The sequence below is a fragment of the Pogona vitticeps genome, chromosome 1 (genome assembly GCF_051106095.1).
Source record: "Pogona vitticeps strain Pit_001003342236 chromosome 1, PviZW2.1, whole genome shotgun sequence".
Taxonomy (NCBI): Eukaryota; Metazoa; Chordata; class Lepidosauria; order Squamata; family Agamidae; genus Pogona; species Pogona vitticeps.
In genome coordinates this window covers 312,712,394-312,736,204 of record NC_135783.1, presented here as the reverse complement: position 1 = coordinate 312,736,204, position 23,811 = coordinate 312,712,394, and the positions used below count along the sequence as shown (strand labels likewise).

Here is a 23,811-nt window from a genome sequence, read left to right as displayed (position 1 = left end):
TGGGATTGGCGTCAGTGGAGATGTGACATGGACAAGATAGTTAATGTGGAAATGGGAAGAGATGATGAGGCAGAGGAGAATGAAAGAAGAAACAATGTTTACACACTGCTTATGTGAGGAAGACCTGTTTTGTCCTGCTTCTTCCTCCAGATGCTATTTAAGACCGAACATAGAAGAAATGATGCCATTTTCCATAGGGAAGTGTAGTTTTTACATACTTACCAAGTGTAACAAAAAAACAGAAAAGACTGTCGACAATTGTGTCCATAATGGTCTCCACATCTGTGTCTGTTACATCAGGTCTGTTAATGGCTGTATCAAAGAGGGAAAATGGTTCATGCTACCATCATTCATAGAGTATGTAAAATGCATTCCAAGCATCCCATTTTAGATACACAACTGTCAATGCTGGTAAGTCTAAAACAACAATATCAGCAGCTTGACTTGTTTTAGACTTCTTGTACTTATACTAAAGATACATTTAATATCCTGATTTCTACCAAGTTACTTTCACTGGATAGTAAACAGGGATAGGGCTAGCCTGACCTCCTTTACAAGGCTGATCTAATCAGGAAGCTCTGTTTCATATTAAGAAACCAATCCTCTCACAGTAGCCAGTTGCACAATAGGGCCCTCACTGATTGCCACCAATTCAAGGTAGGCTCCCGTGGAAGGCAGTCTTTCAGATATCCTGCCTTTTAGCTATTCAGTGCTCCATAGGTCAATCTCAGCATTTTGGACTGAGTTTGGAAGCAAATTAAAAGCCGGTGAAGCTGGCTCAGCATCAGTGGTATGTGGTTTCTGAAAGGCACACCAGTCTGGTCACCAAAAAAAATTGCATTAAATATTGCTTCCAAACACATTTCAAGGACACCTCCAGTAGAGTAATTAATGCATTAATTACTTCAGCCAAATTTGCCCTCCTTAGGAAGGGAGAGGCTCAAGAGGTAAAGGCACTCTTGGCCATGGAAGCTACATGGTCTTCCAGCAACGTTTTATCCAAGAGCAATCCCCAAGTTGCAAACCTCATTCCCCATAATGAGTGAAGTTTACAATTAAGGATGGATTTAAAATAATTTAATAAATAATTAAATAATGTAATGATAGACATTAATGTTCTTAGAACAAGCCACCTACCACGATATGAAACAAGCTCCTTATTTTGATTGCACAGTACAAACATATCATCTTCCAAAGTAATGAAATTGAGATATTGGTCAAAAACCTATACATCAAGACAAAGGGATCATTACTAAGAATCATACATAACCATGACTGGTTTAGATCTAAGTGATAAGAAATTGTCTCAATGTGAACACTTTAAAGTTATAAGGAATTGTTTCACTTCCATTAGTTGTAACATCTGACAGCTGGCAGCCCTGCTAAGCTATTTGGCCTCCCTCTCCCCTAAAATAGTGCTTATGAGAGTTGATGGCCCTTAAAAAGAAACGCATTAAGGCATAGAAAGCTGTGGTAGAGGGAACTGGAAAAACCTGGATTCCCCAGACTGTACAAGCAGAAGTGCTTTCTGCTGCAACAAAACTACAGAGGAATACAACTGTAGGAATACCTATATATAAATATATTATCACCAGGTCTTTAGAGCCTATGTCCTGAGTACACTCCTGTACTTCAGTGAGTCCTGAACCCTTTGTGCATAGCAGGAGAGGAATCTGAACATGTTCCATATGTGTTGTCTCCGATGCATTTTTTGTATCACCTGGCAGGACAAAGTTCCAAATAAAGTAGTCCTAAAATGAGCTGGAATTTTTAGCATGTATGCATTACTGAAACACCAACGTCTACGTTGGCTTGGGCATGTTGTGAGAATGGCTTAGAGTTGGATTTCAAAATATCTCCTGTGTGGAGAAATATGCAGGGAAATTGCCCCAGAGGGAGACCACAGCTGCAATACAAAGATATCTGCAAGCGGGATCTGGAGGCCTTAGGAATGGACCTCAACAGATGGGAAACTGTGGCATCTGAGTGTTCAGCCTGGAGGCAGGCGGTGCATCATGGTCTCTCCCATTTTGAAGAGACATTTGTCCAGCAGGCCAAGGCAAAGAGGCAGTCCCGAAACCAGCAAAATCAGGGAGCGGGACAAGGGACAGTTTGTATTTGTCTTCAGCATGGAAGGGATTGTCACTCTCGAACTGATCTTGGTGGTGCATCATGGCCATGGGAGACCATTTTGAAGAGACACTTGTCCAGCAGGCCGAGGCAAAGAGGCAGTCCTGAAATCAGCAAAATCAGGGACCTGGACAGAGGGCAGGTTGTATTTGTCTTAAGTGTGGAAGGGATTGCCACTCTCAAATTGGCCTTCTCAGCCACACTAGAGGCTGTTCCAAGTCCTCTATTCAGAGCACATTACCACAGTCTTCAGAGACTGAAGGATGCCTAATGTAATCTAATATTATCACAAAATTATGTAACTACAAAACTGAGATCTCAACTACCATCCCAATTAGGTGCAGAGTATCTTGTTTATAAAAGCATTTCAAAGAGGGAAAAAAAAGAAAAAGACAAAGAAAAAAGAGCATATATATAATTATGTGAGGAAACACAACTGGGTTAAAATGCTTCTTGCCATTAATGTTGCAGTAAAAAGCAACTAAATAATAGCCTATTTGTGTAATCTTTCTTTCTTTGTAATGTATTTTAATGTAAGTCACAAACAACTTATTGCTAGGAAGGGCCTCAATTCAGTGTTAAACTTTCTGCTTTGCATCCATGTCTCCAGGAAGGTCTTTAAAGTCTCTGGTGTCTCCTCCAGGTTGTGCTAAAAAAAAAAAAATACTTACTGAACTCCTGGAGCAATACTAGACTACAAGAACCTGTAGTCTGGCCCAGTATACTGTAAGGCAGCTCTCTATGTTCTTTGAAACCCTTTTCTTATTCTCCAAAATACGAACAGTATAATAAAGTAGTGATGAATCAGGCTGGTGCAATGATTGTGTGTACAAATAACCTGACTGCAACTCTACAATTTGTATTGCCATCAGTTAGGGTCCTGTGTTTCCAGCAGACAAATGGTGGACAAATTACAGAATTTTGAAAGATGGGAGACTGCAAATCATTATGAAGTTGACTGTCAACTATAAATTTTGAGCTGACAAGTTCAACAATTACATCCTGAAGTTAGGTGTATATTAATTGACAATGTAAAATGCCTGCCAACAAACGATGCATTTTATACGTTGGAACATGTTATGGTTTCAGAACGTTGCCGAATGTGCATATCTCTGTGCTCTAATTTGTGATCTGTAATAATTTACAATGCACTATTCTCCATTATGAATTAATATGTAGATAATACAGACAATTAGATCAACATCTCTTTAAGGAAAAAGGTGGGGTAAAATAATTTAAATGAAGTAAAAATAATTAAAATAATTGTAGCAACGCACTATACCTTAGCCACTTGTGCTACTGCACTGGCACCCAAAGCAGCATTTGCAATATCTTCTAGTTTACTTCTTGAAATGGCAGAAATAAAATTTAGATAATAAGTTTCATAAAGCTGACTTCTAAGATCCTGAAAATAATTAAAAGATGGGAATTTTCAACTAACAAGAATTCATTAAAGTGAAAGCATTGAATACAAAGTAACATTGCTAAATCTTGCTGCCTTATGGAAGATGCACCACAATGTTATATTCTGTCAAGCCTTTCATTCTGACCCAGAACACTGTAAAGCATGATACCCCTAAAGTACAATGAGCAAAGAGTGGCCAGTGGGCCACATGCCCCCCCCGGTGCCCACATCTTTTTAAAAAACCACTTTTATGACTAAAAGTGTGATTTCTGTCCTCCGTGAGCCCTGTGAAGGCGGGCCGGGGCTCCACAAATCAGATTTCTAAGCTCCATGAGCTTGCCCACCCCTGCTCTAAACCAACAGCAACAAACATACTGATGAATGAAATAATTCGAAGGTAAACGGGCCAAACTAAGTTTTGTACATTCCAGTCAATACACAGATGCAACGATCAGGAGATGGTGCTGTTCTTAACATCCTAGCATTATGTCCAACATAATGGTTTGCTTTAGTGTGAAATACCTATGCAAGTTCATTTCCACAATTATTATCCTATACAGAATAATATAAATTAAGAACAGAGAGGAAAATACTCAAAATAAGCTTTGAGGATACTTCAGATCATGTATTTACACCTGCAAAAATGCTCTATAAAATTGCTTAATATTCAAGGCTACCCATAGGACACGGCCATACATGCTGCCACTATGCCAAAATTAGTCAATATACATATGACTGGAAAAAGGAAACTAGCAGTGCTATGCTGATGTAAGCTGTGGGGTATAGTTTGATATAACCAGGCAATCATTTCCCCTGTGCTGCTTTAGGCATTCTGCTCAGCTAAATACTTTCTTGCTGGGCAAGATGCTATCAAGCACATAGCTCCTTATCCCGATAACAGCCAATATATGGAAAATGATGGCAGCACACCTGAAAATATCTTACACTGCAAAGAAGTATTGGGTGTGCTGCCAGCCATTCCACAGGTGATGGTTGCCTTCTAGTATAGATCTGCTATCCTGGGGTGTCATGAACTTCCACATTCCAGTTCATTTCCTATGTATAAAATGCTCTTAAAAGTGCCTTATATCAAACATTAGGCCAATGATAATGTTTTGGAACCTCACAGGGAACACTCTTTGGGTGGAGCCTCATTGCACAGTGGTTAAACTGAAGTACTGCTGTCAAACCTCTGCTCATGACTTGAATTCGATCTCAGGCTCAGGTAGCCGGCTTGAGGTTGACTCAACCTTCCAAGGTTGGTAAACTGATTACGCAGTTCATTGGGGGCAGGGGACAATGTGTACCTCACATAATTAAAAAATCCTGTAAACCACCCAGAGGGTGTTTAAGATGCTATGCAGTGGTATATAATTAGCACAGTTTGTTTTGAGTTTCGCATGGATGTGGTGGCCAAAAATGTGCTCTGGGATGCAAAATCTTCAATTCTTTTTATACAGGTATGAGCTGGGTTAATCATGCTTTTCAGTGCATTCTTCAAAAATAATGCTTTTAATTAGACACTAGAAAGAATACTTTTATATCTATAAGATGACATCTTCTGACCATGGAAAGGTAAAACATGCAGTAAACTAACATTTATTGTGGAATGTATAATTCTCTAATTAATTTTACCACAGTACCTAAACCTCAGCATTACATAATATGCAATTAACATTCCTTCCAGAAAGGTTTCCTGTTCATTTTTTTTCATGCACTGTAGTACAAGAAAAAAATATTTTGCAATTTCCCGTAAGTCGCATTGTTTCCATTTTGAAATAGATTTTCCTAGAGCTTAGTCTGCTGCTTGATTTAAGAGAGGTGGGATGGAGGACTGTAGTGTCCTTGTGTAGCCTGCAGGTGTCAGCTATGGTATACCTTTACATTCCACATCAGATTAAAAAAACCTTAACTTGCAATACTTCTTAATACATGTACAATACCTCATGGACTGACCCATGTGGGTTTTCATGGGAAAAGATTAAATCCACAGAACCCAATCATCTATGATTCTACAAAGCGCATCTACTTTACAAGAAAGCTATGCAGATCGGCCACAGAGCAGTGACAGCTGCTAATTTCTACTGTGGGGGCTGTGTATCCATTGTAGGTTTTAGTCTGCAGGTTACAGAAGTTATCTGAGGTGTTAAATCCTATCCTCCAAAAGGTCCAGCCTCTTGGACAACTCTCGTAAAGTGCTCACTAAAACATGGACTGGGTTCACAGCCCACACCTTAAAACTGAACCAGCCTCTACTGGGACAGTGAACCATTTCCAATCACTCAAAGAGGACTGTCTGATTTGGAAAATGTTACTATGGAACTGCTTCACAAGTTTAATTAAATTGAAAATCATATAAGCCTTGTCAACCCTGCTTGAAAAGCAAAAGCATGCAGGTGATGAGAGTGGAAGTGATTTTTCTATGTGAAAAACTGTTTGAATACATACTTAGTGTGTCAGTATATTGTTTTTAAAGAAAAAAAATTGGGAAGGAGCATTTAGCCTGGTTCTTTCTCCCGGCCCCCACTTTCAGGCATTAAAGTAGGCTGTTGGGGTAGGGGAACACACAGAATAGTTTGGTTTGCAAAACTGTTGCAGAAAACAATGCAAAATATACCTGACACAGCCTGTCAATATTTTCTTCTGTTGGCATTATAAAATATATTGCTGGGACATCTGGAATAGGATCTCGATCTGAATGCAGAAGACTGGAAAAGGAAAACCACAGTTTGTTTAAGAATAATTTTACTGTCCTTAAACAGGGGAAAAAAAGAAACATTAAAGAACAAAGAGTTAAATCAACTTTGGCCCCCAATAGAGCAGAAGGACTGTTACAATTAATTGTTAAGTAAGCAGTAATGAGTTCAATTCAGTGAATCTACTCTAGTCTAGAGTAATATTAGATTTTCAATTCAGTGAATCTACTCTAGTTGAGAGTAATATTAGATTTAGTTGAACTACTTTAGTTTCAAGCCTATGCACACTTACATCTATGCTTCAGTGACATCAGACAAGCTTACTTCAAAGTTCAATATGGGTAAGTAGGATATAAAGCTGCTACGGAAAGATGAAAGCAGCAGCAAAAGAGGAAGACCAAATAAGTGGTGGATTGACTCCAGAAAGGAAGCTGTAGTCTTGAATGTGCTGATTAAAGATATTTGGAAATCACTCATTCATAGGACTGTCATGGATCTGAGCAAATTTGATAGCATGTAACAGGATACAAGGCATCTTCTATGAAATCTGGCTTCTGTCCCCTCAAGTTTTCAAAACCAAAGTTAAGTAGTGTGTTATATATTAAATGTTGTTAATACTAAACACTGTATCTTTGGAGAACATCCTCATGTTCCTTCATACAGTCTGCACAACTGATCTGAAATAAGGGAAAAGCTGATGTATTCAAAGTACTTCAGACTGTATGATCTGAAAATGGCTAATGATTAAAATATATTTACAGTGGTGCCTCATCGCTCCATTTAACGATGAAATCGCTTAGCGACGGGGTTTTGCCCATCACCAGAGCGATCGGTTAGCGATGGCCCCTATGGGGATAAATAGCTTTGCGATCATGGCAAAGCGACCCTTGCACATCCGGGAGGAGGTGGGAGGATCCACCCAAAGGAGAGCAGAGCAGCGGGCGGCTAAGGGGGAGCCTCTCATCCCGGCCAAGGGATCCCGTGGAAGCCCACCCTCCACCGGGAGCCCCCCCCACCGGCCGCTCTCTCCTCCGCCGGCTTTCCCCCCTTCGCCTTCTAGCCCGGAGTCCGTCCTCCCCCCCTCCTTGCGAACATTGCTCCTTCCCGCTTTTGCAATGCAAACAGTTTAAAAAGGGTCGGGGAACTTTTCTTGAACAGCTGATCGGTGGTTTCAAAATGGCCACCCGCTGTTTTGCCTCGCTTAAGAGGCACCGAAAATGGCCACCCCTATGGAGGATCTTCGCTTAAGGTTAGTTTTGAAGCCCATAGGAACGCATTAAACACGTTTTAATGCGTTTCTATGGGCTTCTAAAAATCGCTTAGCGATTAAATCACCTAGCAATGTTTTTTCTGGAACGGATTAACGTCGCTAAGTGAGGCACCACTGTACTAGGTTTTCTGTTGCTATATGCAAACATACCAATACTGGATAAGGAATTGGGAGACGCCACCAATTTCATGGAAGCAGGGTAAAAAAAATAGTGATCCTGGTTCCCCCCAGCTGTGCCCTAACTCAAGTAGCCTAAATAGCCTTGACGGTAAACCACCTGGGTTGAAGGTACTGATACTAAATGTCAGGTCAGTAAAAGATAAGGCAGCTAATATCCAGGATTTGATTCTAAATATGCTGACCTGGCTTCCGTTAGAGAGACCTGGTTAGCTGGGGCAGTTGTCTTTTTCAGCTTTGTCTACCTGAGTTCTCTGTGCAGCAGCAGGTCAGATCTGGGAGTGGCTGGGCAAGAGTTGCTTTCTGGGTGCCTTGTCCCACAGACTGCAGGGTCTGAATGCATGTACCTGAGACTGGTCTTCTTGATGTAACTCTTGATGTAACTTTACTCACAGCTTGTCCTATTATAATGGATACATTTCAGTGGGTGCAAGGATGTGGACAGGATCTTTGGAGAGGTGAAAGCCACCACATGTGTGCTGGACCTTTTCCATTCTTAGCTTATAAAAGCAGACAGAGGAAGACTGGTTGAGTGGGGCAGGGTACTAGTGAATGTCTGTTTGCAGCAAAGCAGGGTATCAACATGTAGGAGGCAGTAATAGAACCGTTGTTTAAAAAGTCTTCCTTGAATCCCAGTGTATTGGACAATTTTCTGCTTGTCTCCAATGTTCCATTTTTGAGCAAGGTCTTGGAGTGTGTTGTGGTGCTTGGATGAAGCGGATTATCTAGGTCCACTTCTGTCTAGCTTCAGGTCTGGTTATGGAATAGAAACAGCGTTGTTCATCTTGGTGGATGACCTCAACTGGATGGGTGAGTAGTCCCTGTTGATTCTGCTGGACTTCTCAGTGACCGTTGATACCACTGACCATGGTATCCTTCTGGAGCACCTTTCTAGGATGGATCTTGGGGGTACTATTTTATACAGGTTCTGAACCTTCCTGGATGGCCAAACTCAGAAAGTGGAGTTGGTAGAATCCTGTTTGACACCTTGGCCACTGGTCTGTGGTGTCTCTCAGGGCACATACCTTTCCCCCATGTTATCCATGCTGGGAGAGGTTGTCTGGAGTTTTGGGGTTCGATGCCATCAGTGTGCTGATGACTTCCAACTCCATCTCTCCTTCCTACTGGATCCCAAAGAAGATGCTCTGTGCTTAGACTAATGTCTGTTGTCAGTGAAACTGAAACATAATCCAGACAAGACATAAATGCTCCTGGTCAGTCAAAAGGCAAATCACAGGATAGGGATTCAGTCTGTACTGCATGGGGCTATCCTCTCCCTGAAAAGTCAGCTCAACAGCTTGGGTGTACATCTTGTTCGGACAACTGCAGTGTGTTCTGCATGGGGCTGCCTTTGAAGAGTGTCTGGAAACTTCAGCTGGTTCTGAATGCTGCTAACTGACGCTAGTTACAGGGAACATGCAACTCCCTTATTACAACTTCACTGGTTGCCAATCTGTTTGCATGCCTAATTCAAAGTATTGATTATTCCCCATAAAGCACTATAAGGCTTGAGTTTAGGCTACAGTGGTGCCTCGCTTAACGATGATAATCCGTTCCAGGAAAATCGCCGTTAAGCGAAAACATCCTAAAGCGAAAATAAAAACCCCATTGAAATGCACTGAAACCCGTTCAATGCATTCCAATGGGGTAAAAACTCACTGTCCAGCGAAGATCTTCCATACAGCGGACATTTTCTCTGCCTGTATAGCGAGGAATCCGTCCCTAAAAACAGCGGGGAGCCATTTTAATCACCCAACGGCCATTTTGAAACCGCCGATCAGCTGTTCAAAAAATGTCATTTTGTGAAGAATCGGTTCCCGAAGCAGGGAACCGATCATCGCAAAGTGAAATTCCCCCATTCAGACCATCGTTTTGCTATAGCAAAAAGATCGTTGTTAAGCGGATTCGTTGTAATGCGGGGCAATTGTAAAGCGAGGCACCACTGTATTTGAAAGATTGTATCACTCCATATGAGCCTTCTTGGCCTTTCAGATTTTCTGGGGAGGCCTTTCTTTCGGTTCTACCACCTTCCCGAGCTCATTTGGCAAGGACATGAGAGAGGGGCCTTCTCAGTGGTGCTGGAATGTGGTGCCCGAGAAACCAGGCTGGCCTCCTCCCTTTTGTCCTTCCATTGTTAGGTAAAGACTTTCCTCTTCAGGCAGACTTTTAAGTAGTGTCTCAAGAGGTGCTGTTTATTAACTTTCAGATTTTTAAATGCTTTCTAAAATTGTTTTTAAAAATCAATAGAATAGACCTCAAGTCATACTGTTTTATGTGGAGACTGCATGTTTAGGCATGCCAGATTTTAAGTGTATTCAGCATCCTCTCATTCTCCTATATTGTTCAATCACACACCAAAGCGATGCAACCTGATCTTCTTGACTATGAAATTACACAAACATTTTCAAACAAAATATAAAGTCACATAAGTATTATAAATAAACAAAACAAACAAACACACAAATATACATACAGATGCAGAGTAATACCCATGTCTCTTAACTCTTTCACTGACAATAATGGAGATATTATATCTTGACCAAATCTGTCGTAAATGAGAACCTATAACACACAAAAAAATCCTATTAGCATAGACAGTAGGGTTACAGTTCCACAAATCTTTGTTCTAACTCTATCTATTAGTCTCTGCTAAAGCAGATCCACTGAATGAATGAGATTTGTTAAAATATTTCCTATATATGTCCCATTTATTTTACTGGTCTATTGTAATTAGGACTACTAATTGGATATAGCCCTTTATCCTAAATTTTCCTTCCATTAAGTCCTATTACTTTAAAGCCACTGCTTGTTTCAGTTATGCTTGAAGAAAGGCTGTGCTGCACATTTCTGCTTTTGGGCTTTGTAGCTATGAAACAAATGAAAGGTAGTTTTGGTTGCAAGCCTATGGCTCCTGGGACAAAATCCAGGGTCCACAGGACTGACCTGACCACCTCCTTGAAGGACAGTAGGAGAGGCAGCTCACCCTCAGACCTTCCCCTTCGAGGAGGTGCAGAAATGTCCACAGCCAGTTCCCTATTGAGGGAGAAGCAGGCTGCAAATAGCATGCTGAAAGAGACTATGGCTGCACAGCTTTCCCAATCCCAAGACATGCTTAGGAGATCCATGCCAACTTCAGAACTAGGAAGCATATACAGTGGTGCCTCGCATTACGATTGCTTCGTTTAATGACGAAATCGCATTACGATGAACTTTTTGCGATCGCAAAACAATGTTTCCTATGGGGGAATTTCGCTTTGTGATGATCGGTTTCCTGCTTCGGGAACCGATTCTTTGCAAAATGACGATTTCCCAACAGCTGATCAGCGGTTTCAAAATGGCCACCGGGTAAATAAAATGGCTCTCTGCTGTGTTTAGGGGCAGATTCCTCGCAAGACAGGCAGCGAAAATGGCCGCCCTATGGAGGATCCTTGCTGGACGGTGAGTTTTAAACCCATCGGAACGCATTTAACAGGTTTTAATGCATTTCTATGGGCTTTTTAATTTCGCTTTATGATGTTTTCGTTCTACAGCGATTTTGCTGGAATGAATTAACATCGTAATGCGAGGCACCACTGTACTAGTTCCAAAGAGAAGAAAATTTGCTAAAAGTAACCTCTGACAAAGAAGATGGACAAAAACAATGATGTTGCAACTTCCCGCACTCTCAGCAAGATTGCTGAATGTCATGGAGAGTTTTGACATCTAAGCTCTTCAATACAATGTTTGGGATTGCCCTGTTAATTTTCAAATTTGAAGAAACCTGTCAAATCTTTGACCAGAATTCTATCGATTAATTACACTGACATAAGTGCAGTGCTGTAAATTGCAGTGGCACATTGCCACTAGTTAATGAATTACTGCATGTATCCCTTTTTACAGATCCTTAATAACTGCTAATTCACCTCTGCAATTGCACTTTTGCCAGGGTAACTAACCAACAGGATTCTAAATTATATGTTTTGAAATCCCTTAGCTCTTTTAATAATTAATAAATATACGTTTCTCTGAAGACTATGTCAGACATGCTACAGTATTACATAAACAAATATTTCAATACAGGTCAGTCATACAAAAATAGTCATTAGGATGAGAGAACATTTATGTGCAAAAACAAATTAAAAGGAAAACAGGGACATGCATCATAGCGACAAAAATAGCTGTATATTAGAACATTTTTGCAAATACATTTTCTTAAACTATCAGAAGAATGTTGTTCCACCATAAATCCCAAACCACAATCGCAGACCACTTTGAATCTGCTAATCATAGCAATTTTCTCTACCCCCTTACATATGTTTACTTCTTTCCCTTGGAGATTGCATATTTAGTTCTATTTATTTCCTCTTTATGCACTCCATTTCCTTTTTTTTTTTTTTTTTAATCACCAGCAATCGGTCTAAGTTACCTACTATCTATTAACACTGAAAAATCAGACTTTCAAAAATTTGGCAAGAACTTCCTCTGAAACTATAAATTATCATGGATGTAAAAACAGATGTATAGTTTGACTTACTTTCCATACTGGTTCACCTGTACTGTTTTTAACAGGTGGCACATTAAAATTCAGCATACGCTTCAGAGCAGCTGAAAAGGAGAGAAAATATTTCCATCATTGTTATACTGTTAGTTTTCTTTTGCATAACAACAGTGATCAAGAGCTTGAACAGCTTTTGAAACTGTGCTGTTGATTATTTAAAATATCCCAAGATACATGTTCTGCAAATTAAATGGCAAATGCAATGCACATTCTGACTATGTTTTTACAGGTCAAATTTAAACAGGACACCAACCTGTGTTATGGTATCTGAATTTTTTTTTTTTTCCCTTGATGATGGATTGGAGGGCCTGCCCTCCCAGCGAGGGGTCTCAAAACATCTCAGTAGTCACGGGTAGGGGGAGATATGGCGTTGGCCCCGTCCCTGCTCGTGTAAGAAGAACGATGGGCAGATGCCTAAAAGCTGTTCATTGTTCTGAGACGGGGTCCAACCCCCAGTATCGAGGTAGCCAGTCCAGTCGGCCATCCACTCTACGCCTGGTGTTGTTGAATGCCAGGTCTGTATCCAACAAGGCCCAATTAATTTACGATCTTATTTTGGAGCAGGATGCAGACCTGGCATGCATAACCGAAACTTGGATTGGCGGAGAGGGGGGTCCCCCCCTAGCATTCATCTGTCCGCCCGGTTATGCCGTCCAACACCAGGGTAGACTGGAAGGTCGGGGGGGGGGGAGTAGCCATTGTCTATAAGTCCAGCTTAGAGGTTGCTAGGCGCTCTTCAGTGGTAAAACCGGGTCTAGAGGCTCTTCACGTGTCGATTGGGGCTAGGGATGGTATTGGGATTTTGCTGGGTTACCGTGCTCCCCGCGACCCAGCCACTTCCCTACCGGAGCTGGTGGACTTTGTCTCCGCGGCACTGCTGGGTTCCCCGAACCTATTGGTTCTGGGGGATTTCAACGTGCATGCGGGGGCAGAGATTTCTGGGCCAGCTCTTGAGTTCTTGGAGACCATGGCCTTCTTGAACATGTCCCAACATGTTAACGGCCCCACCCACGTGGGTGGCCACACACTTGACCTGGTTTTTTCCACAAATGGGAGCGAGAGTGGTCCGATGGTGACTGACCTTGAGTCGGTACCCTTGTCATGGTCGGATCACCACCTAATAAAATGCACCCTCAACATGGCTCTTCCCCCCTGCAGGGAGCAGGGACCTATTGTTATGGTCCGCCCTCGAAGGCTACTGGATCCGGTTGGATTCCAGGAGGCCATGAGAGGTGTCACGACTGACCTGGCTGACGCTCCTGTCGAGGCTCTGGTTGACGGCTGGTTCTCAGCCGCGGCTAGGGCTGCAGACACGATCGCTCCTAAACGCCCTCTCCGCCGCAGAGATCGCCCGGCACCTTGGTTTAACCAGGATCTCCGGGCATTGAAGCGGGCCAGGAGACGGCTAGAGCGCAAATGGAGAAAGGACCCGACGGATTTGAATTGGATAGCTGTTAAGGTCGCTACTAACCTTTACCTGGCTAAGGTAAAGGCTGCCAGTCGAGCATACTTCGCTAACCGGATAAGCGAAGCTTCCAACCAGCAGGCGGAGTTATTCCGTATAGTACGCGACCTATCCGGAGTTGGTCTGAGCAATGGGCCTCCCTCTAGTTTTTCGCCAGACCAATTTGCAGCATTTTTTAAATCAAAAGTGGAGGCCATCCGCCGGGACCTCTCTCCTTTTTTGAACACAGTGAGTCGAGCAGAGATGTCCAGCGCTCCGTCTTGCCCGGTGATTCTTGATACCTTTCAGTCTGTTACGCCTGACACTGTGGCCAGGGTGCTTGATCGCTGCCGTGCCACCACCTCCTCCTTAGACCCTTGCCCGGCCTGGCTAATCAAATCAGCCAGGCCTTTAACAACGGAATGGGCCACGGCTATAATTAATGGGTCTTTCCTTGAGGGCAGATTTCCATCTGCCCTGAAGGATACACTCATTAGGCCCATTAGGAAGAAACCTAGTTTGGCGGCGGACGAAATTGGCAATTACAGGCCCGTCGCCAATGTTTCTTTCCTAAGCAAAGTGGTGGAGAGGGTGGTGGCCGATCAGCTGCAAGCACTCCTGGATGAAACAGATGCCCTGGATCCGTTCCAGTCGGGCTTCAGGCCGCGCCATGGTACGGAGACGGCATTGGTCGCCCTGTGTGATGACCTATTGAGGGAGGCCGACAGGGGCAAAGTGTCACTGTTGGTCCTCCTTGATATCTCAGCGGCCTTCGATACCATTGACCACGGTATCCTCCTGGGGAGGCTCTCCGAGTTGGGAATAGGCGGCCTGGCATTGTCCTGGCTCCGTTCCTTCTTGGAGGACCGTCCTCAGAGAGTTCAGCTTGGGGAGAGTGTCTCGGCCCCGTGGATCCTCAATTGTGGGGTTCCGCAGGGGTCGATTATCTCCCCAATGCTGTTTAACATCTACATGAGGCCGCTGGGAGAGGTCATCAGGGGGTGTGGAGTCAAGTGTCATCAGTATGCTGATGACACCCAGCTCTATATCTCCTTTTTGCCAACCACAGGAGATGCCGTTCCGTCCCTTCAGCGCTGCCTGGAGACTGTACTGCAATGGATGCAGGAGAACGGGCTTAGGCTGAACCCGGACAAGACGGAGGTGCTGAGGGTGGGCGCCCCCGCAGCTCGGGATTTGGGAAACCCCCTCTCTTTTGGGGGGGTGACCCTGCCCGTCAGGGATGTGGTTCGCAGCTTGGGGATCCATCTGGACCCGGCGCTCACTATGGAGTCCCAGGTGGCGTCAGTGGTCCGTTCCGCCTTTTTTCACCTTAGGCGGATAGCCCAGCTGCGACCCTACCTTGATGTGGGGGCGCTCACTACCTTGGTACATGCGCTCGTAATCTCCAGATTAGACCACTGTAATGCGCTCTACGTGGGGCTACCTTTGGGGTTGCTGCGGAAACTACAGGTGGTGCAGAATGCGGCGGCCAGATTAATCAGTGGTGTGAAAAAATACCAACATATTTCACCCACTCTGGCCGCCTTGCATTGGCTGCCCATCCGTTTCCGCATCGACTTCAAAGTGTTGATGCTCACGTACAAAGCCCTAAACGGTTTAGGGCCTCGATACTTGGCGGAACGCCTTCTCCCGCCAAGATCTACCCGTGTCACTCGCGCGAGCCAGGAGGTGAGGTTGAGGAGCCTAACGCCGAGGGAGGCCCGGAAGGAGAAGACAAGAAATCGGGCCTTCTCGGCGGTGGCTCCTCGCCTCTGGAACAACTTACCTCCTGTGATCCGCAGGTCTCCCTCGCTGGGTGCCTTTAAGAAGCAATTGAAGACTTGGTTGTTCCGGCAGGCCTTTCCATCATACTCCTCTTGACCCCCCTTTTTTTTGTTTTTGTTTTCTGTTTTGTATATTATATGATGTAATGTAGTGCCTTCTTTTTTTAGAATTGTCTGTTTTCGTTGTTTATATTATCTTTATGGTTGTTAGCCGCCTAGAGTGGTCCGTTTGGACCAGATAGGCGGGATATAAATCAAATAAATAAATAAATAAATATGTCTATAGGAGGAATAATCATCTTAACAAAAGAATGATTAAAAATTGCAGTCGGCATAAAGGTATACATAATAGAGTACACAGTCTCTAAAAAGTACCATCCCTTTGCTGGCAACATGCGCATATCTACACTGACTGTCTACACAGGACTGTGGCTGTCTTCTTCCCATTCTCTTATCAGAGGCTGGGCATGACTACAGCTATAGTGACTTTGGGTTGAGCAGCCATAATTGAAGTTCTACTGCATTTAAACCTAATGTTCTGTTTTATGACATGGACTCATGTGCTTTAACACAGAAAATGATTAAAAAGATGACATCTGAAATGTGAATTTATCGTAGGATACTAAAAATTTCTTGGACCAAAAGGATGGCTAATCAAGTAGCACTAAGGTGAGTGAAGAATGACCAAGAAATCATAAAACTTATAAAAGGAATAGAATACTTTGGTCGCAGAATGAGAATTAACAAGAGCAAATTGTTACTACTGATCATTCGGTGAAAAAAAGCTGTAGGGAAGAGAAGCACTTACATGCTAAAGAACCTGGGAGACTGATTTGGTTGCAATACATCACTGTTGACATATTGTAGAGCTACTACAACTATAAAATAGCCATGATGACATCCAAAAGAGAGCAACAACAACAAGAAAATTACATTTAAATATTTTAAGAGTATATAATAACAAATCTTGCAAAGGACAGATGAGAAGGGTTCTACAAAGGGAAATTCTGTCTCCTTTTCAACAGTTGAAGAGGCTTTTGAAATTAATTAGCAGTGCTCCTAAACTTGCATCTAATGCCCTGTCCACAGTGGCATATAGTTCTAGTACATGCATAATTGATGACACTGTTTGGATCAGAAAAGAAAAAGCCTCATCCACAAGTGTTTCCACTTAGAATGAGCCATCCTCCCCTTTAAGAGCTGTCATGCACCTTTCTGTTACAGGGCTAAGGCATGCATTCTTTTAAGCAGGATTCAAAAACCACTTTTATTTTCACTGGAAAACCTTTTTTTTTTTAGGATCAGGTGAACAACACCTTCCAGAAATTAGGCCCTGTCTGGCACCCCTGTTTTCAGCCTTGGAGTCTGTGCTGACAGCAAGTCCACCCATGTCTCCAAGCAGGCTCAGAGAAATGGCAGTGATACAAGCCCAGAATGGAGACAGGTGTAGGCAGGGAAGAGCAACTCAGGAAGCTGGCTGAGACTAGTGAAGGCTCATCAGCAACCACTTCCTTGGAGGCAAATGCTGCAAAAAGGCTCGCCGCTGTGTGGTGGTTGCATCACACCCTGAATGCTGCCATTGCATCCACCACTGCAGCTCAAGAGGTCACCATTTCCATCTTTTCCTGGACTCCTGGAGCACTGGCAGTGATCAGCCAGGAAGCAGACAAGAAAAGCTGAAAAGTGGTGAGTAGACATGGGGATGAATATAAAAATCAATCAGGATATTTGTTAAATATCCCTGATTCGTCAGATATTTGTTGCTTCATGTCCTTGGGGTCCAGAGACGAGAACAAATATGAAGCAATGAATATAACCCTTTTATATTTGTTCCTTCATTCCATATCTGCTTATGCCCCAGCAGATCAGCTGTTCCTTGGGGGAATAAGCAGAGGGGTTTTCCTTTCAGGCAGCTTGCTAAAGCCTGCCTGAAGGGAATCCCACCCCCAGGGCTTGATTCCCCTTTCCTCCTCTTCCTATGCTCATGCGGCATAAGAACAAGAGAGAAGGGATCAAAGAGGGATCAAAGGGATTCTCCTAGCCGCTGCAGGATTGCTTTGATCCCTGCTTTCCCTTCTCGCTAATCCCCTTGGGGCTTAGCAAGAGGAGGGGGAAAGGGATCAAAGCAATCCCACAGCAGGGGCTGCACAATCATTTTGATCCCTGCTTTCCCTCTTCTTTCTAAGCCCTGTGGAGCTTAGCAAGAGCAGGGGGAAAGGGATCAAAGCGCGATCGCTTTGATTCCTGCTTTCCTTCCACTTGCTATGCTCTGGGACATAGCGAGAGGAGGGAAAGTTTTTTTTAAAAAAAGACCTGACAAATGACAAATTGATTCATTGTTTGTCGGGTCACTGGGGGGAGTATTTGTTGTTCATGGGTCCCCATCTCTAAAGGTGAGCCTAGGCTGTTAAGCTGTGAGCTACTCTGAGCGTCCCGCAGCTGGCTTCCCAGCTCTGCTGATCAACTGGGGATCAGAGAGCAGTGGTGTGATCAGCTGGGAAATGAAGACGAGAAGCAAAGAGATGGTGAGCCTCTCAAACACCACTGCCAGCTTCCTGTCCCCGTTGATTGGCTGGGAAGCGAAGAGCGGCCACACAATCAGCTGGAAAGTGAAGAGCAGCAGCAGGGAGTCAGCAAGCTGCTCTAACACTGGGCTAACTGGGTGTTAAGTATACTGTGTATAACTATCCCGAGGGTGGATAAAGGAGAATAGTATGGCAGAGCAACAAGGCAGGATGAGAGAAGAGAACCCATGGCACGATCTCTATATTGCACTGAAGATAAGGATCTTTTGAACACGGTCTGGGTTGCACCCAATTTTACAGTGTAGACATGCCCTAAGTGCTCTATTCAGGGATTTATTTTAAGTGACTGAAGCACAGGGAATGGGAGAGTGGTGCTGTGCCTACCATACCCTTGCTCCTGTTGCTCATGCACAGGATATGACTTGTGTGAAGGGGAGCTTGCTGTATGTGTACAGGTTACCAGAATCTTAATCACCAGAAATCACTTCTACAAATAAAGCAATTTCTCCTTTACAAATCCTCTCCAATTCATGGGGAGAGGAGATAGGGAGGCTGTGGAGGTAGCAATACCTGACTGATATATGTAGATTCTGCAACTACTTGGCAGAAGATCCAAACCAGGGCTAGGGGTGATCTTCCTGGTCGTTATATTCTGGATCGGAGTCGACAGGAAAGGATTATAAAGAAACTTAGGACTCACAGAATAAGACAATGGGTTGTTCTACAAACTGGTAACTGATTAGAGACCTGGAAAGAAGGAACTACAAATAAACTGAGTTTTTGCAATGTGATGCAGTAAAGATTGGGCCTCCCAAAGATGTGTACTAGGATTCTTACTTTCCTAAGTATTCATAAATAATCTACAGTGGAGATCAGCACTGAAGTAGGGAAGTGTGCAAATGATACCAAATTATCAAAATAATAAAAAGCAGAGATTCAGAAGGTGCCAAAGTGTCTCTCCTGACTTTAAGAAATGAAAATAGGAAAATAAATTAAGTATAGGGTAGTCTAATGATATGTATTTGGGGACAAATCCAGTTACCATTCACAGGATACAACTTGTATGTGTACAGGTTACCAGAATTCAGACGATTATCATATCTAATATTGTGGGCAAGAATCCCATAGAAGAAATGAAGTAGCCCTCATAGTCAACAAAAGAGTGGGAAAAGATGTACTGGGATGAAATCTCAAAAATGATAGAATGATTTCAATACAAATCAAAAGCAGACCTTTCAACATCACAGTAATCCAAGTTAATGCACCAACCACCAATGCTGAAGAGGCTGAAACTGACCAATTCTATGAAGACTTACAACACCTTCTAGAACTGACACCAAAGAAAGATGTTCTTCTCATTATAGGAAATTGGAATGCTAAAGTAGGGAGTCAAGAGTTAAAAAGAACAACAGGTAAATTTGACCTTGGAATTCGAAACAAAGCAGGGCAAAGGCTAATAGAGTTTTCTCAAGAGAACAAGCTAGTAATCATAAACACTCTTTTCCAACAAAACAAGGGGCGACTCTTCACATGGACAATACCAGATGGGCAATATCGAAATCAGACTGATTATGTTCTCTGCGGCCAAAGATGGAGAAGCTCTATACAGTCAGCAAAAACAAGACCTGGAGCTGACTGTGGTTCTGATCATCAGTTTCTTATGGCAAAACTCAAGCTTAAACTGAAGAAAGAAGGAAAAACCACAGGGCTAGTCAAGTATAATTTAAACCAAATCCCTTCTAAATACACAGTGGAAGTGAAGAACAGATTTAAGGAACTAGGTTTGGTGGACAGAGTGCCTGAAGAACTATGGATGGAGGCTCATAACATTGTACAGGAGACAGCAACAAAAACCATCCCAAAGAAAAGGAACTGCAAGAAAGCAAAGTGGCTGTCCAACAAGGCCTTACAAATAGAAGAGAAGAAAAAGGAAACAAAATGCAAGGGAGATAAGGAAAGTTACAGAAAATTGAATGCAGACGTCCAAGGAATAGCAAGGAGAGATAAGAATGCCTTCTTAAATGAACAATGCAAAGAAATAGAGGAAAATAACAGAAAGAGAAAAACCAGAGATCTGCTCAAGAAAATTGGAGATGTTAAAGGAACATTTCGTGCAAAAAGGGACATGATAAAGGACAAAAATGGCAGGGATCTCACAGAAGCAGAAGACATGAAGAAGAGGTTGCAAGAATATACAGAGGAATTGTACCAGAAAGATCTGGATGTCCCCGACAACTCAGATAGCGTGGTTGCTGACCTTGAGCTAGACATCCTAAAGAGTGACATCAAGTGGGTCATAGAAAGCATGGCTAACAACAAGGTCAGTGGAGGGGATTTAATTCCAGTCAAACTATTTAAAATCATAAAAGGTGACACTGTTAAGGTGCTACACTCAATATGCCAGCAAGTTTGGAAAACTCAGCAGTGGCCAGAGGATTGGAAAAGATCAGTATTCATACCAATCCCAAAGAAGGGCAGTGCCAAAGAATGCTCCGACTACCGTACAATTGCACTCATTTCACACGCTAGCAAGGTTATGCTCAAAATCCTACAAGGTAAGCTTCAGCAGTACGTGGACCGAGAACTCCCAGAAGTACAAGCTGATTTCGAAGAGGCAGAGGAAATAGAGTCCAAATTGCTAACATATGCTGGATTATGGAGAAAGCCAGAGAGTTCCAGAAAAACATCTTCTTCTGCTTCATTGACTATGCAAAAGCCTTTGACTGTGTGGACCACAGCAAACTATGGCAAGTTCTTAAAGAAACAGGAGTGTCTGAGGGCCTTATTTATCTCCTCAGAAATCTATATGTGGGACAGGAAGCAACAGTTAGAACTGGATATGGAACAACTGACTGGTTCAAAATTGGGAAAGAAGTACGACAAGGCTGTATATTGTCCCCCGGCTTATTTAACTTATATGCAGAAGACATCATGCGAAAGGCTGGACTGGAGGAATCCCAAACCGAAATTAAGATTGCTGGAAGAAATATCAGCAACCTCGGATATGCAGATGATACCACTCTAATGACAGAAAGTGAGGACTTAAAGAACCTCTTAATGAGGGTGAAAGAGGAGAGCACAAAGATATGTAGGGAGTCACAGATTTTACTTTTTTGAGCTCCATGAGCACTGCAGATGGTGACAGCAGCCACAAAATTAAAAGACGCCTGCTTCTTGGGAGAAAAAAAGACAAACCTAGAGAGAATCTTAAAAAGCAGAGACATCACCTTGCTAACAAAGGTCCGCATAGTCAAATCTATGGTTTTTCTAGTAGGATGTATGGAAGTGAGAGCTGGCCCATAAGGCGGCTGACCGCCAAAGAATTTATGCTTTTGAATTGTGCTGGAGGCAACTCTTGAGAGTACCCTGGACTGCAAAGAGAACAAACCTATCCATTTTGAAGGAAATCAACCCTGAGTGTTCACTGGAAGGAGAGATCCTAAAGCTGAGCCTCCATACGTTGGCCATCTCATGAGAAGAGAAGACTCCCTGGAAAATATCCTGATGTTGGAAAAATGTGAAGGCATGAGGAGAAAGGGGCGACAGAGGATGAGCTGGTTGGACGGTGTCACTGAAGCTACCAACATGAATTTGACCAAACACTGGGAGGCAGTGGAAGATAGGAGGGCCTGACGTGCTCTGGTCCATGGGGTCACAAAGAGTCGGACACAACTTAACGACTAAACAACAACTAATAGGTCTAAATGGTTGCTAACTTTTTTTTCCTGTGGGTGAAAGCTTTAGTTTCAGTTTATTATTATCACAGTCCATGATCAGCTAAAGACATTGAACGTTATACAGACTGAATTTATATGACAGTCACAACACTAATACAAGGGGGAAGAGAGAAAAAGGAAAGTTATAGTTTAAAATCACCATCCATTAAATCCTTATGTATCTTGCATGCATCTATGAGAAATGTTTGCTTAATATGTGGTTCATGATAGAACTGGCAGTGTAACATAAGGTGTGGAGTTGATTCTACCTCATCATCATTGTAAGGGCAGATCTTCTCTACCATAGGGATATTTTTATATTTCCCATTGGTAGCCTCTTAGGGAACAGCATGCCATCTAACTAGTGAGGATACGCTATGGTGAGTTGGCAGGGCAAAGAGAGGTAGGCAGCTGGAGTTACAATATATCTGGAGTTATCTGCTGTGAGAAAATTGGAGGTTCTGCTAACATTGTCTCTCTAAGTCAAACACCCTCTGTTTGGAAAGTGCAGTTGCCAAGGGACTGAGGGGAAAAGCCTATAGATGTTAACTTCTGATTTGTTTTTAGCCAAGGAAAGCAGAAGCAGTCTTGAAGAATTAATGATGTTAATTCTTAGAGGTGTTTAAGCCAGAAACTGATGGAGGTAAGACATTTTGGAAAACTGCCCTTACGAACTTTGATTGGGTTCTCTCTAATGGGGCAAAACTGTCTCATGCAAAAGCTGTGAGAAAGTTTGGCTGAAAGCAACAAACTGCAATAAACATGGCAAGGGGACTGGAGATTCAGCAACTCATTTCTGCTTTCAAACCAAATAACACACCTGCCATCATGATCATGTGTAGAGATTGTACACTGCTTTGCTGCATGTCTCCCCAATTTGTTCTACAAACGATGTTTCTTGCGGGAGACACACTTTTTGTTCAAAACTTTGGCAACTGCAGATCTTTGTGATCTTATTATCCACTAGATAAAATGGACAAATCCTTTGACGACAGCGTAAAGGACTGCACTTGGGCTATAAAGACTGGGTTTATAACAGGAAAAAGCTTTAAAGGACAGCAGTATATTGCATTTTAGGATTCCTTTCTCTTTCGAGTAACTCTGGGCACAAAACTCCTTCAAGTCTGTCCCCGTGAAACGGGGACACAGCCATTCCTGTTCAGACTGCAGTTATTTCTTTCTCCGTCTATTTACTGAATAGCCCCATGAAATACCTCATCAAAGCAATGTTCCTCGTAGGATTTCAAAACCAACCAAGGAGGCGACCAAAGGAGGACTACAGGGATGCTGGGCAGAGGATGTCAGCATGGAAAACCCACAACAACTGCGGTCCTCCTAGATTCGGGAACCAAGAACGGAGAACGCCGACGCCTCATAAGCCCGTCCACACGACGGAGAAAAACACCCTTTCCTCACAGACCCAAAGGTAAACAGACCATAAAGAAGGGCCCCACAACCCACACAGGGTGAGGGAAGGAATGAGCCAGAAGTCATCTCTTTATTCTCCACAGGATCATCATCCTGGACGCCGAGGCAGCCCCGGCTCAAGGGCTCCCGAAGAAAAGGGGCGAAGGCCCGCGTGAAACCGCCCGCGAGGTAAAACCGACTACTCACCCGTTTGCTTCTCCCGGATGCTGGCCGCCATCTTCCCTGCCGCTCAGGCCTACTCCGCCCCCTTCACCGCAGCCCCATCATCGCAACCCGGCAGACGTGGCGTCGCGGGCGGGCGGGCGCGTTTCTCCGGCGAAACAGAGGCGGCGCGACGGGCGGAGCTCTGGCCTCTTTGTAGTCTCCGAAGGACTGCGGAAGATAGACGGCGGCCTGGTCGGGTCATGATGGTCGGAGCCTTGCTTCCTGAGAAGTGCGGCGGGAAGACTCTTTGTTTACCTCGGTCGGTTTCGCCTGAGGCGACGTGGGGAAAACCGTTGGCCATCAGTTGGAAGATATGTTGTGATGGATAGACCCGCTTCGTAGCCTTACCAGCATCTTGGCGTCTTCTCGACGCTCCCTCCCTCCTTCTCTCTGGAAACCACCTGCATAGCTGTTCGTTCGCTCTATTAACTGGCATGAATCCCCCCCCCCCTTATTCCAGTATTTGCAACCTCGAAGGATCAATTTATATATATT

At 43.5% G+C, this 23,811-nt stretch overlaps 1 protein-coding gene across 1 annotated transcript in view; it reads right to left on the bottom strand.

The window, feature by feature from the left end:
• Positions 1–23,456, bottom strand: part of SCFD1 (sec1 family domain containing 1) — a 73,780-nt gene extending 50,324 nt beyond the window's left edge. The window contains exons 1-7 of the mRNA XM_072986323.2: positions 23,299–23,456; positions 12,192–12,262; positions 10,152–10,240; positions 6,153–6,243; positions 3,413–3,535; positions 1,138–1,225; positions 223–312 (exon numbers count right to left, since the gene is read on the bottom strand). Coding sequence (XP_072842424.2) covers positions 223–312; positions 1,138–1,225; positions 3,413–3,535; positions 6,153–6,243; positions 10,152–10,240; positions 12,192–12,262; positions 23,299–23,329 — 583 coding nt within the window. The 5' untranslated portion in view covers positions 23,330–23,456. The remainder of the gene's footprint in view (positions 1–222; positions 313–1,137; positions 1,226–3,412; positions 3,536–6,152; positions 6,244–10,151; positions 10,241–12,191; positions 12,263–23,298) is intronic.
• Between the last annotated feature and the right edge of the window lie 355 nt (positions 23,457–23,811).